This window comes from Nuphar pumila, chromosome 15 (genome assembly GCF_984573655.1).
Source record: "Nuphar pumila chromosome 15, dmNupPumi1.hap1.1, whole genome shotgun sequence".
NCBI lineage: Eukaryota > Viridiplantae > Streptophyta > Magnoliopsida > Nymphaeales > Nymphaeaceae > Nuphar > Nuphar pumila.
The window spans coordinates 63038557-63057166 of NC_143263.1; the positions used below are offsets into that span (position 1 = coordinate 63038557).

At 41.2% G+C, this 18610-nt stretch overlaps 1 protein-coding gene across 3 annotated transcripts in view; it reads left to right on the forward strand.

The window, feature by feature from the left end:
• Positions 1-18610, forward strand: part of LOC149815452 (pyruvate, phosphate dikinase 2-like) — a 110491-nt gene that overhangs the window by 59245 nt on the left and 32636 nt on the right. For all 3 annotated transcript variants that reach the window (XM_089990109.1, XM_089990108.1, XM_089990110.1), the window contains 2 exons: positions 326-463; positions 1012-1176. In XM_089990109.1, coding sequence (XP_089846235.1) covers positions 326-463; positions 1012-1176 — 303 coding nt within the window. The remainder of the gene's footprint in view (positions 1-325; positions 464-1011; positions 1177-18610) is intronic.

The following is an 18610-nucleotide window of genomic DNA, read 5'->3' on the forward strand; positions in this document are numbered from 1 at the left end:
ATTTTCTTTAAAGGTAAGAAAGATACCTTCTGATCAACTTTCTTCTTCTCACCTTTTTGTATGGCATGCCACTATTTGTACTGGTATAGTCATGTAGTCATATGTATATGTTGTTGCTTTTTGGGTCTTGTTTGCACATTCTAGCTTCTTTCTTTTATGCACATGTGACTTCTTGCCATATGAAAAGTGACTGTTTTACTCTTGGTTCTCATGTGATTACTTTAGATGCATGCCTGCCAGTGTCCATATCCCCCTGTTTGTATGTGTGCTGAAGACTGGACTTTAACTGGGTCTCATTACTTGGCCTTTGCGTCATTTTTATCAGTTTGAGGACCCAACAGTATACAAAGATAAAGTTCTCGCGACTGGATTGCCTGCTTCTCCAGGTGCTGCTGTGGGTCAGATTGTTTTTAATGCAGATGATGCTGAAGCATGGCATGCCCAAGGAAAGACGGTCATTTTGGTATTTCCTAATAGACTTTTTCACTTGTAACTAAATTCATACTTTTATCATATGATCTAGTAATTTCATTAATTCATCAACCTGTTCATTTATTAATTATGTTATTTAATTGACTTAATTCAATTTTGATTGCATAAGGGAGCAGTTTCCTGTACTAAAGAGACAAAGATTTTAATTGCATATTAGTCTGATATAGTGCAAAAACTTTTATTAGAACATAAACATACATGTGCATGAGCAAGCCCAATCTGCAGTTGCTGTATTTAATGGCTTTCTTTTTGCATTGTCATGGAGAATACAAATAATGCTATTTTTCATCTTTATGATAATTCAGTATGTTGTTTTGGTTTGCAAATTTATTGTGAGATGGTCTTAATTTCGGTCATCATAAATAGGCACTTCATGGAAGCATCTATCTTTGAGAAGGATAGTTAATAATTGCTATTAAATATGTCCTTGCAATCTAATGGCATTTTTTTTGCTTTATGCTGACCAAATGCATTACTAGGGTTATGATTTAAACTGACTGTAGATTGTGTATGATGAAGGTAAGGATGGATACTAGCCCAGAGGATGTTGGTGGTATGCATGCTGCTACAGGAATACTGACGGCAAGAGGTGGCATGACATCACATGCGGCTGTTGTTGCTCGAGGCTGGGGAAAGTGTTGTGTTTCTGGATGCTCAGATGTTCGTGTGAATGATGCTGACAAGGTATGGAAACTCTTATGTTTCAGTATGGCATATGTAAACGTGTAGATATGTAAATGCTTGTGATATCTTTATCAATATAAAAATGAAACAACTTTGGGAGTAACAAGATTTTTCCTTTCTTGGATTAAATTTAGCCCAATATGTTTCAGCATGACACTTGAAAACACACACACATATATATATATATATATATATATATATATATATATATATACATGTGTGTGTGTGTGTTCAAATTTAGGAAACAAAGATATGAAAGTTAAACTAGAGAGTTGCAATGTAGTTTCTTTGTTGTTGGCTCCAATCCTCCAATCTATCATAATGTCACAAAATGGTATGGATACCAATGCACTTCGAAATACGTCCTGTGAGCCAAGAATACAACGTAGTTAAACACTTATTCACAATGGAAATACCCATAGAACACAAGACTTAAAAATAAACAATTTCATTAAGTATGAAATTCAAATAATACAAAAGAATGAAAAAATTACAAAAGAGCCTCACTACAACACTCAAAACCTAGAAAACTGCCCATCACTCACTCACAAATACAAAGGCACACACCCACCCTTTATATAGAGAATAAGAGAGAGAAGAGAGGGATTAAAAGGAGAGATAGGGGAGCCAATCTAACCGTTGGACTAACAGTCCAACAACCAGCCATCTCCAAGTCAACCAATTGACTTGGGTATAATATATATATATATAAATATATATATATATAAATATATATATATATATTATACAAATATATATATATATATATATATTATACAAATATATATATATTATACAAATATATATATATTATACAAATATATATATATATATATATATATTATACAAATATATATATATATATATATATATATATATTATACAAATATATATATATATGTATATATAATATATATACATATGTACATACATATACAATATGTATATGTGTATACATGTAACGCCCCAAAATTTCAACTTGTGTTTTCGAAAACATTGATGAAAAACCTTTCAAATATTTAAGTTTTTACTCTTAAAATCGACAACGGAAGCAATTTAGAAAGGATCACAAGTTACCAAATTCTAGGTACGTTAGAAGTAAAATCATCATTTCACATAAAACAACTATTTAAAGGAAGTGAGAAAATAAAACATTAGATTATTAATAAAATTTGCAGTTTATTACAAAATGAGCATTTTCCCACTATCCAATAATCTAAAGAAAAACTCAAAACTCAGAGCCAAGACACCAGCAGAAAGAAGGAAAATTTTAAGCCATGTTGCATCGCGCCATTGGCCGCCTGTGAAGTCCTACTCATCACCTGCCCATGAAATGGGTCAGTTTCATAATAAACTAGTAGGTGCACGAATAAACAATGTAGAATAAAATAAAGTAGGACATTCATGAGATAAGCAGTTTATTACATTAAAAGCAACAAGCACAATAAGTAATCTACTCTAGCAGGTACAACATATGCAAAAATCTATTGTCTTGAAACAGATATAGCAACAACATTTCGAGTAGTATAAATCTCAATCATCTACATCTTATTATGAAAATGATATTCTTTAAGTTCTGATATTAACTGGCCTGTGGGTACGCACAGACGCGAAACATAGAAACAATCGAGACCGGTTCGGGGGTTTATTATGTCAGGTGTTTTTCATTAACCTGGATGGCTGACTGAGTCCGCTCCTAAGGGGACGATCAGTGACCAAGAAAGCAAATCTCCAAAGGCATTCGTGGCCCATGGATGCATCCAACTTCTGCAGAAGTGCTTGAGAGTTATCACGTAGGATAATTTATGGTAATCCCAATTCTCCTAACTCTGATGACTGGAGAAGCCGAGTCTTTTGCCCATGGGGTGGTTGTTAACAACCTGTCCATCGAAGTTTTTATACCATCCATCCTCTCCCTTGATGAATCATGAAGGTCGAATGGGTACGATGGGGGTTTCTCAACCGCCGCCCCATTCTACATGCTCTGGTCTGTTAGACCCACTCGAGCATCTTGCCTGTGAAGGCGAGTTGTCACCATTTATGTGATCTCAACATTATGCCGTATTCATGCTTCGAGGTTGTCACAACCTCATAATTCAAACATCGTAACACCAATGTGACGTACTTGTCCAAAAGTATGGTCGTATCTACCTAGAGGTACGACTACGATGAGAGGGCAATCAATTAATATCTTGCAATTCCTTTAGTTCATACATGATATGCATTGCTCTTTGAGCATTTGGCCTGTAAGGCCGACATCATTATTTCCTTTATTTTAATAAAGTGCTTATTGCACACTTCGAGGTACTCAATGACCTCTCATACTTCTTATCGCACTATATATACCGTACATGTCTAAAGGTCTGGTTACGATAGCAATCTTGTGGGTTTCTCGAAGGATAACCCATCACAGTATTTCATAAAATTAGTAATATACTTGGCATGCTCAATTACTAAGAAACAAGAAATCTCAGACAAGTCCTGGGATCGCTGTGGTTCCAATCATTTCTTCCGAGTAACCTACTCGGGGTACTTTTTGTAACGACCCCAACTCCTACCTTTGAAAAATGCGGAATATATTTTTTTTTCTAAGAGTCGCGGAAAACTTCCCAGAGACCTGGGGTCCCTACAGTTCCAATTTCAGTTGGATAACCACACACCACAAAGCAACTTACATTTATCAATCATAACCAATCCACTGAACTCTTTTATTAATGAATCAATAAGAGTAATATGTTCAATGTCAAAAGTGAAATATCAAATTGCAAGAAATCAGAAGAACTAAAAGAAAACACAGGTAGAGCCACTCTGTCCGTAAGTGAAGCCGTCTGAAACAAATGTGACCCTCGTATCCCTCAGAAGCGAGTCGACTTCACTGATCACTTGTGCCTGGGAAAAACCAATAAATAAGAGGGTCAGAAATCCGAAAAATTCTGCGTACAGGTTTCCCCTAATGAATCAAATAAGAAAAAGAGCATAAATAAGATTCATGTAATATTTTAGGAAGTTACAACTATAACCAAATTATAAGGCAATTAACCAGTTATGCACAATAAAATAAATATTAAGCATGAGGGAACGCTAAGTAATTAACATTAATTACAACTTAATAAAAAAGGAAATTAAATGCAACAAAGATCAACATCATGCAATGATCAATGTATAGCAACCAAGTGAACAGGTAAACATGCATGAACTAATGCAGAGTAAGAATATGCAAGATTTATGTATAATGCATGAACCCATATTATCTTTCATTTAAACTCCCATCTTTCCATATGCATGACCTATTAAATGCACACAATCCTTAAGTTACTCTTTTTAACTTATCATTGCCCGCGGATACACCAAACGGGTACAATCCCCGAGGTCAAGTAGGGTTCCCGGGGTAACTTCACACACAATTTGTATTTTGTTACCGGGTTCCAAACTTAGCCCTCGACCGATATCAGGAAACAACACCATCCATCGGAACCTTGGAAAACAACATCCAAAGTCGGGGACACCAGGGACAACAGCATCCACTGGCGCCACTTTCTTGGTATACCAAAATAAACTCACAGTTGTGACTAACACACCACTCCCGGGTAAAGTGGCGGATTCTCTCTAAAACCGTGGCTAGGAGAAGAACCTTAATATCGGGTTCAGGGGCAACAAAACGCACACAGAGTTTTTGTATCCTCACGGTTTCCCCTAAACCGCAATATCCAAGATTCCCACGCTAAAGCAGGGACATCAATGAGAAAGTGAATTACACTGTTCTTTATTTTCTTTTATCTGGTTATTAATTCATTTCTTTTACATTTGCGAATTTACATGCAGAATTAATAACATAAGCTTGCACATTAGCATGCTAAGCTTTTCACGGGACCACAGCCCGTGACAACATAGAACAGTGCGGTAAAACATCAATCTCACAATTGATTTGTTGCAATGCATCAAAATAACTAAAACAGAGAACGACTGGTTCTCGAGGCTCACCCAGCCCCTTATGATCCAATTGACCATCAATGCCTTCATAAGCAAAAATCATCAAGAGTATGTCACTTATGCATTCTTATCACACACTTTTCAATGCACATCCTTCTGCGACCAAAATCAATAATATTTTAATGCATGAGCACGAGTTTCCACACCAACAATGCAATGCATACTTTCATTCATTGCACAATTCCTGCCAAATGCATGATTTAATTAATGAATTATTTCAGTTAAAACGTACGAACACTCATGCTATTTTGATCTTGCAAAAGCACCTAAATTTCGTATATGTACCTGCACAAGTAAGCCTGCTTGCAACAACAATTTTGAATAAGTATCACACAACAAGTTCATTCACGTAAGGAAAAGCACCCCTTTTGTATGCATATGATTAAGCCCAATACACTTAACATAATCTGAAATATTTGCAGGCATAGCCTAACCAATTCATTTTTCATAAACAGAGAATTTGGGTCTGTCCAATACCAAACAGCATATATCTTTTATATATATATACATATATGTATATATACATATATGTATATATATATATATATATATATATATATATATGTTTTTTTTTTTTAAAAGGGAGACTGCTCCAACACCCAGCTGACAAACAGTCGGCTGGGACTCGGCTCCAGCCCAACTGACTCGGTCGGCTGAGCTTGGCAGTCACCATACACGCCCAGCTGGGCCAGTGAGCACCCTGCTAAGGCCTGGCAGAATGCTGCCCAGCTTGCACCAGTCCAACCGGGTTGGACTAGGCCTGACAGGGCCTGGCATGCCCCAACCGACCCACTCGGCTGGGCTGCCAGGTGTCCAGCTGGTACGAAGATGGGTCTGGTTCAGCCTGACCAGCATCCATCCTATGATGTTCAAGGAAGGGATTTAAGTTAACAACGAATAAGTATGAACCATACAGAAAAAAAAATGCTATATGTCTAGAGAAATAATGCAACTTAGCCTTTAATATTAATGTACAAAACAAGTTCAAGAACAGTAATGTGGCCCAACATATGTGTATGCCCAGTTTACATCCTAATCAAAATCGATCTCAGCCTATGTCACATGGGTGCGGGTGCGGGTGCGACACGGGTGCGGCACAATTTTAAAATTTTTGGATACGGGGACTCGGCAAAAAATATATATATATATATATATATATATATATATATAATTTTATTTTATTTTTAAAATGCCACAGGTGTCTGTGCCGTCACAGACTGTGACTGTGCACAGGCACAGCACTGTGCACAGTCACAGACTGTGCACAGTGCACACTGCAAAGACTGTGCACACTGCAAAGACTGCACAGTCACAGTGCCTTTTTTATATATATATTTTTTTAAATAAAAAATATAAAAAATTAGTTTTTTAGAGACATTTTTGGACTCGGTCAAAGTTGACCGAGTCCAAAATGTGGACGGACTCGGCCTGGACTCGTTGACCGAGTCCGACTCGGCGTTGACCGAGTCCGGGCCGAGTCCGAAGCCGCACCCGAGTCCGCACCCGTGTCGGGGCGTGTCGACTCGGGTGCGGCACCTCCTTAGCCGAGTCCGTGTGACATAGATCTCAGCAAAAGGAGAATGATTCTTGTAGATTCACAAACACTAGACTGTCCTTTGCCTATAGAATCTCATGAGAAAAATCATACAACATGCCCATTATGAAAATAATATAAATATATAATAAGACTCATCTTACAACAAATTCTAGCGTACACAAATGAGAAACGCAGTTCGTGAATCAAATACATATTTGCATCAAATTAAGCATGCTTTTGCCAGGAGAAAAGGAGTTTAAAATCTGAAATACACATGTCCCGCATATATCAAATATTACCTAGGTTGATTTTGGGGAACCTAAATCAAATTCATTGTTTCCTTCTAACATATCATATAAATCAGATTTAGGCACTATTCAACATTTGAATCAAAAGAAAGAAAAAACCCGTACGAGCTGAAATTCCCCTAGCTTACTGAACCCAAATTCCCCCTCAAGGAACAATGTGAAGATATGAGCATGGAAAAACTCACCATTTAACCTCCCTGTGATTCGACCCACTTAAAGCCCAAAAGAGAAAAAAAACAGGAATTTCAAGATGGTTTTTTTTCCCAAAAGATTACATTGAAATCCAGTTCATACCCATTTTCTCACCCGATTTCAAAAGAGGAAGAGCCCGTACCTTATTTCGCTAGTTTTCCGGCGATCTTCCAGCGATCGGAGGCGGCAATCGCGAAAACAGGGTCGCGGCTGATGCTCCTCACTGCTGCCGTGACAGGCTGCTTGATGTGGCCTTCAATGGCAGCCGACAGTCCCCCCGCTATCCGGCGTAACTCATACCGAGAGAGAGAGACAAGGGAGACGAGAGAAACGAGAAAGATGAGGGAAGAGGGTGAGACCCCCTCTTCCTGTAACGCCCCAAAATCGTGGACTTGAAACCATTTATGAAAAAGGTTGAAAGCTTTGAAATCAATTATTTATCAGAGTTTAAAACAGAAGTTCAGCGGAAGATCAGGTTCAAAACAACAAGTCCCTAGACCTTGGGCACATTACAACCAAAAAGCAGATTTCCCTTTTACAAACCGACTTGCAATTCAAATATATATTTTATTGAAATGAAAAGAAGAACCACATTTTGGTAATACAGTTTTAGAAATCCAGAGTTCTAATCAAAGGAGATGTTTTCTAAGAAACCTTGTACCAGGTCTATCAAAAGAGTCCCCAGGAGCGCAACGTTAGGAAAGGGCATTGCCTTGAGTGCATCGCGTCATCATGCCATCGCAAGCTGTCTCAACCTGTTCACCACCTGCCCATGAAAATGGGTCAGTCACACAACAGACTAGTAGGAGTGCAAAGGACAAGAAAGAGCAGAAGCTGCAATAAGTAAGATAAACGCTAGCTCAAGCAGGAACAAGCAAGACTAGCAGATCTAACCAAATGTGCTGTGGAGTAAGCAAAGCTCTAGTAAAGCAGACAGCTACGTAAAAGAGCAGGAAGGATCAGAGTGCTTTAACAGACCACTATAGCAACCTCACAAATATAATAGGTGAAGAGTAACTAACTCTATCCACCAGCCAAGCAAAAGCAATTGCAAAAGACAGGTATTCATAACAACACTCGTAATACATCCAAGTACCATAGGAAGGCTCAGCCTATCGGCCAGCAGCTACATTAATCGTGAGGCACAAGCTATTGCATCACAAGCAATTATAAGCTACACAAGATAAGCAATCAACTAGTATGAGAAACTAGTTATCATCAAGCACAGAACTGCGTAAGCAGTTTAACCAATAAGGGTAACGCCTCGACCGGCGTACCTAGCTCAACGAATAGCATACCGAACTACCGAGCTAACAAGCAAGCAAGCAAAGCACGTCACAACATGCGTATCTCATGATCATGTGTATAAGTTATATCTTGTCTCATTACTGAGCAGGCCATTGTGGGTACGCGCAAGGCAAAACGTAGAAACAGCCGAGATCGATTCGGGGGTCCATTATGCTATGTATTTTATTATACCCCGAATGACTGACTGAGTCCACTTCCTAAGGGGACGGTCTGTGACCAAGAGAGTAAATCCCCAAAGGCAAACAAAGGCCCAATGGATGCGCATCCGTACTTCTGCAAAAGTGGCCCAAAGGATTTCCCCTAACCTCCGATGACTGGGGAAGGTCGGATCTTTGCCCGAGATTGCCATATATGACTGTCCATCGGAGTTTTGTACCATCCATCCTCTCGATGAACCGTTCCGAATGAGCGCGACGGAGGGTTTCTTAACCGCCGTCCCATTCTCATGCTCTGGTCTTTCAACCCAATCGAGCATCTTGCCTGTGAAGGCGCATGATTATTATTTAGGTGAGTTATACGCGCCATTGCGCGTTCGAGACAAGCACACAATTCACATCTTACTCACAGCAGTACGCATCGTAACTATTCACATATACAATCATAATGAAAAAGGGGTCAATCCTCAATGAGGGTAGAAACATCACTCCTGTGATCTCAAACACATGCCATTGCATGTTCGAGGCAGACATAGGCCTCTCATCCTACTCATCGTAGTACGAAACGTACCTGTTCAAAAGTACAACCACGATAAGAGGGGTATGGATCTCTCGCAGGAAATCCCAAAGCTTCTACTTTATAGAAACCCACAGTGAACTTATTCCAGTTCCAACTGATCGTGCTCGGGTCCTTTAGACAATCGCGAGCAATCGGCCTATTAGGCGAAAACAACATAACAAGATTAGCTTAATGTGTCAATACACGCTTAGAGGTTACTGTAGACCTCTCGTTCTGCTCTCGTAGCCCAAACATATCGTATGTGACTTAAGGGTACAACTACAAGAGGAGGAACATGGATCCTTCGTAAGAGATCCAACAATACCTTCACAAAGGAAGGCACTACGATCTCGGTTGAACCAGAAAGGCCTAGAAACTAGGTCTTGTATCAGAGGTGAGGTAACGCCGATCTAGTGATGGCGCAAGTACCTTGCTAGGATTCCCGCCCCTACTCGTGCACAGGCTTTTAAACCAGGCTATCTGAGTCAAATCGAATAGGTGAACTAAGGTTGTAACACACCTATCCCGAATGCACCGATTTGGGAGATCTAGCCGCTATCACTTTACAAGCGATACATTCCTGAAAATAGGATCGCACCTAAGACGATGTCTTTTGAGAACTGAAGTGCATAAGTGCGTGTCGTGGCTTGTAAGCCAAGTGAGACGATATACACTACGCACTCGAAGTTGCACTCAGAGAGTGCAAGCTGACAAGAGGCAAACTCATGCACATACTAATACAAAGGTACGACGAGGGACAAGCCTCGGGGGCGAAGCCGCACCGCGAGGGCAGAACGCTAAAGCTCCACACGAGGTATGAGATCATACCTCGATCATCGTAACGCACAAGCAGGCAACTACACAAGCAACTCGTGAGGTAAGAGATCTTATACTGACTACGCAAGTGTAAAGGACGACTTACGGGACATAGGGTTGCACCTCGATAGATTGATAAGCGTAAGCAAGAAAGAAAGCATACGACACAGATAATAATACATGCATGAAGGGCAACGGCAAGGTAAGAACAAACACAAGCAAAAAGGCAAGTGCAAGAGCAAGCACGACAGTATAAGAAGGTAAAGCGCGAGAAGTAAAGCAGGAGCAAGGCCATGGCGCATAAAGCGCGGGGCAACAAATAAATGCAGGAAGTAAAGTGCAAGAACGTAAAGAAGGACCAGGATCTACATCCTGGAGAACAAGGCAGACATAAGCAAGTAAATGCCAAGGCGCAAAGCGCGGGGCAGCATGAAAGTAAAGTGCGAAAAAGTAAAGAGGACAAGGATCGCGAAACCGCGTCCTTGAGTTAAAAGACATGGAATGTAAAGACAGGAATGGAAAGCCTAGGCACATATAGCGCGGCGGCGACAGAAAGGAAAGTGCAGAAAAGTAAAGAGGACAAGGATCGCGAAACCGCGTCCTTGAAGGTAAAGACATACGTATATATATTATACGTATACATATATCATTCTCTTTTAGTTATCTTTCTTATTTTAGCATTTATCAGTTCATTGTCCTTTCACGCAAGAATCCCCTACCTTAAGGGGTAGCGGGTCCTCGTACGCATGTAGCATAGGCAAGCAAGAGCTCGAGCCACAGAGGGCTAGCGGGATCCACCGTTCAATCTGGAGATCTTAGATAGTTAGCATATGCCGAAATAAACAAGCAACACAAGGCAGCAAGGCCTCCTTGCCGGCAGGAGGCAGATGCAGAAACTCTGCATCCTGCAGAGTGCCAGAGGCAGGGGCCTCAGCCCTGCTTGGCAAAAGCTGCAGAGGCAGGGAGCAGGAGCTCCCTGTCTGCCAGCACAAAGAAAGACAGGGGAGGGAGCAGAAGCTCCCTGCCACACCTGCCACAACAAGGCAGGGGGGGGGGACACCCCCTGTCGGCAGCAAGAACAAGGCAAGGGGGCAGAGCCCCTTGCCAGAGAACACGGAGATGCAGGGGGCAAGCCCCTGCTCGAAAACAGAAAAGCAAGGGGGGCTTCGCCCCCTGCTGGCACAACGCAGGAGGCAGGGGGCCTCGCCCCCTACCGGCATAATGCAAGAGGCAGGGGGACAGAGCCCCCTGCCGAGGAGCAACAGAATGGTGCAGGGGGGGGGGGGCTCTGCCCCCTGCAGGGGAAACAAACGAAGGCAGGGGGCCCAGCCCCCTGCCAAGAGGCAACATCAAGGCAGGGGGGACTCCTCCCCCTACCGAAAACCAAACAAAGGAGCAGGGGGGCTCAGTCCCCCTGCTAACCCACTGCAAAAAGGCCGGGGGGGGGGGGGGTAACCCCCTGCCAAGCAAGAGGCGACAGGGGGGCTCGACCCCCCTGTCGAACAACATCAAAAAAAAAAGGAGAAGGTGACAGGGGGCGGAACCCCCTGCCAAGCAAACCAAAAGGAGGCAGGGGGCAGAACCCCCTGCTGCAGGATAATAGGAGAGCAGGGGGGCTCGCCCCCCACCGGAAAGCAAAAAGAAGGCAGGGGTGTGAAGCCCCCTGCCGAAGGTAATCACAAAGGCAGGGGGACTCCGCCCCCTACCGAGAAACAAGGGAAAATGACAGGGGGTGGAACCCCCTGCCAAGAAGAGTCAATCGACAAGGGGTTCAGCCCCCTATCGACCAACAGCAAAATGGGAGGCAAGGGGGTTTTTAACCCCCTGCCAACAAGCATTAATGACAGGGGCTCAGCCCCCCTGTCGATCCACCCTGCACAAAGAAGGAAAAGGGGAGGGTTTACCTCCGAGAACGACAGCAACAGGGGAGTCTGCAGGCTGGAGGGCCGAGGGCCACCGAGGAAGAGGAAGATGCTCGGAGGCTGCTGTCGATCGAGGTCACCGAACGGAGGGTGGTGGCGCTGCCGAGGCTCAAGGGCTGTCGAAGTGTCTGCCAGACGCAGGGAGGAGCAGCAGAGAGGGGAAGAGGTCGGCGGCGAGTCGCCGGTGCTCGGAGGCCACAGGGTCGCCGGAACTCAGAGGGGAGGCGAAGAGGTGGCCGCAGGGAGGATCGCCGGTCGGAGAGGGAAGGTGGCGACGCCGAAGCTCGCAGGCTGGATCGTCGGACTGATCTACTCGTCGGCAGCAGCGCGAGGGATGGAGCGGATGAGAGAAGGGGCAGCGATCGGGGACTCACCGGAGCTCGAAGGGGGGGAAACGCCGGTCGTCAGGGAGGCCGAGGGGTGCTCGTGTCGTCGGGAGGCCCGCCGGACCGAGAGAGGAGGCGGCCGGACGGAGCCGCTCGTCGACGTCTCCGATCGCCGGCGACAGCTCGAGGGAGGCGGAGCAGAGGAGAGAGAGAAGGGGTGAGGGTTTTGCCCCTCTCCAGAGACGCCTGTGACTTAAAAGTCACAGGCTTCTCGATCATTCGAGAAGCCGGGTCCGAGTTCGGGCTCGGGTCCGGGTCCAGCTCGGATCCGGGTCCGAAACGACGGACCAACCTTGACAAGCACGTGTCTGACACGTGTCCGACACCGATTTTTTTTTTTTTCGGGCTTTACACTTCCACCTCCCTTTATATTGCCGAAACCCCCCTCTTCCGAGAGGCGCGGGGTTTAGTTACGCCAGCCGACCTCCTTTTCCTTGTACGCGATCGGGGTTAAGGTTCTCTCAGAACCCTAACGCCTGCTAAAGATATCGGGCTTCTGTTTCACGCCCCCCCCTTAATAAGCGATATCGGGTCCGGGTCCGAGCCCGTGACGTTGGGTCCATTTTAATAATGGACCCGGTTTCGCCTACGAGTGTCGGATCCTCAGTTGGATCCGTGGATCCAACTGTGGGTCCGACGCTATATACTAAAGTTTATTTATTTTTATTTATTTTTATTTTTTTCTTTTCGTAACCTACCTGCTACAGGGGACATGACTCGGGTCCGAACCCGGGACCCGGTTCATGTTCACCTGATTACTAGGGTCCACAAGTTTGGACCCGCAACCCATTACAAAGTGGATCCATAGGCTGGGTCCAAATGGATCCAGCTATGGATCCCTTGCATAATCTTATAAATCTTTTTATTGATTTATTAAATTACACACACACACATATATATATATATATATTTCAAATATGATATAATTTACATATGGATCCTTTATGGATCTTGGATCCGAAACTGGATCTAGGCCTAATTTGCATAATTTAACTTATTTTAAAATAAAAATTTCGGGTTTTACACTTTTAGTTGCCTCTAGCAACACACAGATGAAATATTCATTTTTAAAACAAGTTATCGTGCTCGAGAAGTCAAGCCTTGCACTAAGAAGATCCTCTTCAAGAGATTTGATGCATATACCCAAATTCCACACCTTTTCGAAATGCACAAAATATGGTACGTGCACCTGCATACCCCACGAGACTTGCCCGAGGGTGGCAACAAGATTTATCATGCATTAACAAACAAGGCATCTACAGTATAATCACAATGGTGAGCAAGTACAGAAACACAGTAATAAGAATTTCTGTAGAAATGAGCTTACCCATACAATATACATCAAGCATATAATTTTTGAAGAGTAGGAACAAGAAAACACAAACAGGTAATCACAAGTTATATTGTTCTACAGGTATGCAAAATAAATTATTCTATCTCAGAATTCTTATATTTTATTTCATTCATCCAAAATCCTCGTGCGACTTTCCCCTACCTCGGGATGTTGTGTAGCTGCATGCGTCTACGAGTGTAGATGATACGAGGGTCGGGCTGTGGAGTACGAACGAGACCTGTTGTGTAAATTTGCAAGAGTGTGAAAGCTATTATGCCATAGTTGTCAAAAAGAACAGAAGGGTAGTGGTCCTGTGATCATCGCAAAATTTTTCCTCTCGTAATATTCTCTCTCTTCCTTCTCTTTTCCTTTCCAACCTCTTATTCTTCTCCTTTTTGAAGGGAGAAAGATAAAAAGACGGAAAGAAAGAGGGAAGAGAGAAGAGGAATTACTTTGCGGGTTTCACTTGACCTTAATTTTGAAAATATTTTGAAATAACTCGCCTCCGTTTTGAAATATTTGCGGGAAAACTGGGAGACGGGATCCGCTCGTCGGTACGAGGTTCGACCGTTCCTGGCGCCTTTACCAGGGGTAATCGAACCAAGGGTCAAATTTATGCCTTTTGTTTTGCCAAGAAATTATCTAAGTGTTTATCCTAAGTCTAAATGCACAATGAATCATGCTTGTGAAAATGCAAAGATGTATGCTCTTTTGAAAATATTTTGAAGAATTTCCAAGTGAATCTGATAAAGTGAAGAAATGATTCCTAACTTAGAACTTAAGATTAAAGTTCTAAGTTTTTAGAATAATCAAGAGCTTGGGAAAATAAATCTGGAATTTGGAAATTGATTTTGAAGTCTTGAGATAAAAAGAGAATGAAGGAAATTTTCAAAGTCACAAATGGACTTTGAATTTAGAAATTTGAACTTGGATGAATATTTGGAATGGAATTGAATTCCAATTTTGAAGTTTTGGATTTAGAAGAAAATGTAGGAAATCAAAAGGAATTGAGAAATGAGATTTGAAAAAGTTGGAATTTCAAGATGAAATCCGAATCCAAGTTCTGGATTCTGAATAGAGTTTTGAGTTGATTTTTTGGATTTAGGATCCGAAATAGGAACTTGGTTTGAATGAAATGGAATTGGCTTTAAGAATTGGAATTAAAGTAGAATTTTGGATTTGGAATTTTGAAGGGAATTGGATTCAAGACTTGGAATCCAAGATGGTATTTGGATCTGAAATCTGAGATCCAAGATAGGGTTGGATTCCGGACCCTAAGATGGAATTGGATCTGAAGTCTGAGATCCAATGTAGGATTGGATTCTGGATCCTAAAATGGATTTGGATCTAAAGTCTGAGATCCAAAGTGAATTGGGTTCTGGATCCTAGAATGGAACTGGATCTGAAGTCTGAGATCCAAAGTAGAATGAGGATCTAGATCCTAAGTGGAATTTGGATCTATAATCTGAAATCCAAAGTAGAGTTGGTTCTGGATCTTAGAATGGATTTGGATCTGAAGTCTGAGATCCAAAGTAGAGTTGGGTTCTGGATCCTAAAGAATGGATTTTGGATCTGAAATCTGAGATCCAAAAGGGGAATTGAGTTTATACTTGGAAATCTGGATCCGAGTTAAGATTAAGATTTAACTTTGGATTTGGATTATGAAAAGTCCAAATAGGACCTTTAAAGATGGATCTGGGTTTTAGAAACCCAAAATTTAAGTTTTTGAGATTCAAATCCAAACTTTGATTGAAAATAAGAGGATGAACTTGATTTTGAAATCAGAAGATAACTTCAAAGTTAAATTGAACTTTGAAATTGAATTTTTGAATTGATTTTGGAATTTGGAGTTCGAATATGAAATGATTCTGAAATTCCAAAGTCAAATTGGACTTTGAAATTGAGATAGATTTGGAATTTGAAATAGAAATTTGAAGAAGAGATATTCACAGTCACTTTGGGTTTTTGAAATAGAATTTTGAAAATATGATGCAATTCTACCCTAAATGATGAAATGAATTTAAAGATTTTGAATTTGGAATTTTGAAAAGCTATCCCATTCTTTAAATGAATTAAAAATGAGGTTGAAGATATAATATATCCCTGACTATGGTCATTGGGTATATTATATAATAACCACATTTAAATTCAAGTGAAGAATGCAATACATTTTGGTGCTTTTATAGAATTTAAAATGAAATTAACTTTCAATATACCCTGACTATGACCATTGGTATATATATTGAATTAATTCTAAGTTAAACTCTGATAAAAGGTAAAATATTTGAAGAATATGATGATTTTTTGAAAGAGGATCCAGTGTGGATCCAGTGTTATTTCATAAAAGATAAGAATACTAAGTCTTGTTTACACCCCGACTATGGCCGTTGGTATAAATCATCAACTTAGAATTAACTTACCTTTTATGAAATGGTGTACGTGCCATTCGTGTTTCATCATTGTGAAAATTTGAGAAATAAAGGCCCAAAAATGCATGAAAACAAGCAATTTACAATGCTCATTCATTCTATCTAAAACAGAAATGTAAAATTTCTCCTCAATATCTAAGTTGTTACAATCTTGGAATTTGAAGTAACAACATCTCTAGTCTAAGAGAGTAATACAAGTTTTCCATGACTTCCCTGCAAAGAAATGAGTTAGCATATTTATAGAAGAAAATATTTTCTTGAAAGCTAGATTGCATGTGATTGTATTAATCCCAAGGCAAGATGCTATGCTCATACGAAATGAGAGAGTTGTATACAATGGGTGAAGCCAAGAGCCAGGATGGTCCAAGATTAATCAACCTGAAATCTGATGGTTCCTGATGACCCATCATAGGAAAGAAGGGACACGGTGGTTCATTGCGAACCACTGTGAGATATGGCAGCTATGGTAGTTCTTGATGAACTACCATAGAGGAAAGGGGACACAGTGGTTCAATGTGAACCACTGTGAAATAGTTATGGTAATTCATTATTGAACTACCCTAAAGGAAAAGAAGGCATAGTGGTTCGTTATGAACCACTGTGAAAACACAGCCACTGTGGTAGTCCATTATTGAACTACCATAGAGGAAAAAGAAGTCACAGTGATTCATTACGAACCACTGTGAAAACACAGCAAGGTGCTGAGCATGGGCACTGCTTGTGATTTTCATAGGTTGTCACATATGCACATACCAGCATAGGAGGGATATGCTGGAAATAGTAGAGGGCTGGAGTGTGAATGATGAAATGTTTATACAAAAAATGATAATGGAGATGTATGCATACTAATGAAATGGAATTATTGTTAAAGAATGGTATACAAGTGCTGTATAACTGAATCATTATTCATGGAAATTTAAAGCAACAGTATGCATGAAATTTAGACATATCAACTAGATGTCAATCAATGAATTGAGGCAGTGACCCAAATGTATATGCATATCTTGCAGAAAATGTTCAAATGTATAAGTGGGAAAAAGAGAAGCTTTACACAACAAAAATATATACACATTGGAGCATACAGGGACTAACTGGGATATGAATCCTTGACAGGGTACCGCATGTTATAGGGGAAGACTCATGTACATGGAAATTGAAATATTTGACGCAGGGGATAGTGTGTGATTCAGTGCATAATAGAAGCTAAAGGTGATAAAAGCAAGTATTTCATTGAGCTAAAGAGACTTACCTGTCCTGCTGAACTTGAGCTTTTATCATTTAAAGTCTTATCATATGAAGTTCTTTGGAAAACCGAGATAACCAAAGAAATACCTCATTCGATATTAACAACCAAGCTTCAAGAAATCCCTTTGACATTTGAGCTATCTCTCTTAGAACTGAGACATTGACCTCCTTTGGGGCAGGTTCAGATTTCCTGGTAATCATACACTCAATTATGTGACTGAGTTCCTACAAGACCATGCCATCATCAGAAGCTTTTGAACCAGAGCAGATTTTCAAGACATCACCAGGCTGAATCAATAAAGAGTCACTTTCGCATTCTCCAGTGCACTTCCCTTTTGAGATTGAATGAGGCTATAACTTCCAGTCGGAGAACAAATCCCATAAACAATTGAAAAGAACTAGAATTATCATGTAAACCATAAGCTCATGTCGTGTATTTTTTTTTTTTTTAATCATGTGAGATGTAAATTGCAGATGATTATTCAATGGTACAGCAGTGACAGTATGCAGGTGAATGTGAGTAGAAGAATGTGTATAGGGTAGGGTGACCATAGTGCAGGGTATGCTGCAGGTGATCCTAACCGTCTGACATTCCATAGCAGCGACTGCTACTGCTGCAAGTATTTTGCAGTAACTGGAGCTGAAGTTTTTGAACAGATAATGCTCTCAACAGGATTTTGTCCATGTGGCAAACAAAGGGAATAGGCTTCCCTTCTCGAAACCTGCAAGATATCCAGGATTTCCAGCAGTAGACGGCATATGTGATGGCTCTAAATGTGGTGGATTTACCTCTGACTGAGAATTATAAAAATTTGGGCAATCTGGAAGCGATAGTATACTGCGGAGTCAACTTCATTTGTCAGAACCCAGCCTATTGGTTCTGCCTTGAAACATATAATATATGCTTGTGGGAAGATTAGATACAAACCTTGTGCCAGGAGCGTGCAGCTCCATACCAGAGCCTTTGGCAACTGCACGTCAAGTTAACACATCTGAAATGCATCATTTGATGTACAATTTTGTGGTGCATATGCTTAAACCTGGTAAATCTGCTCAAACCAGCAGATAAACCTACATCACGCACAACTTACCGACTTAATATCAACTATTTGATTGGGCGGTTGCAAAAACTGCCAATCTGACACTGTAACCAACATCATAACTCCTCATGTTGATTTCTCTTGAGAAATGCCGAAATGGGACAACTCATGACTAATGGGACACCCAGCCTCCGTACTATATTCAACTATCTCT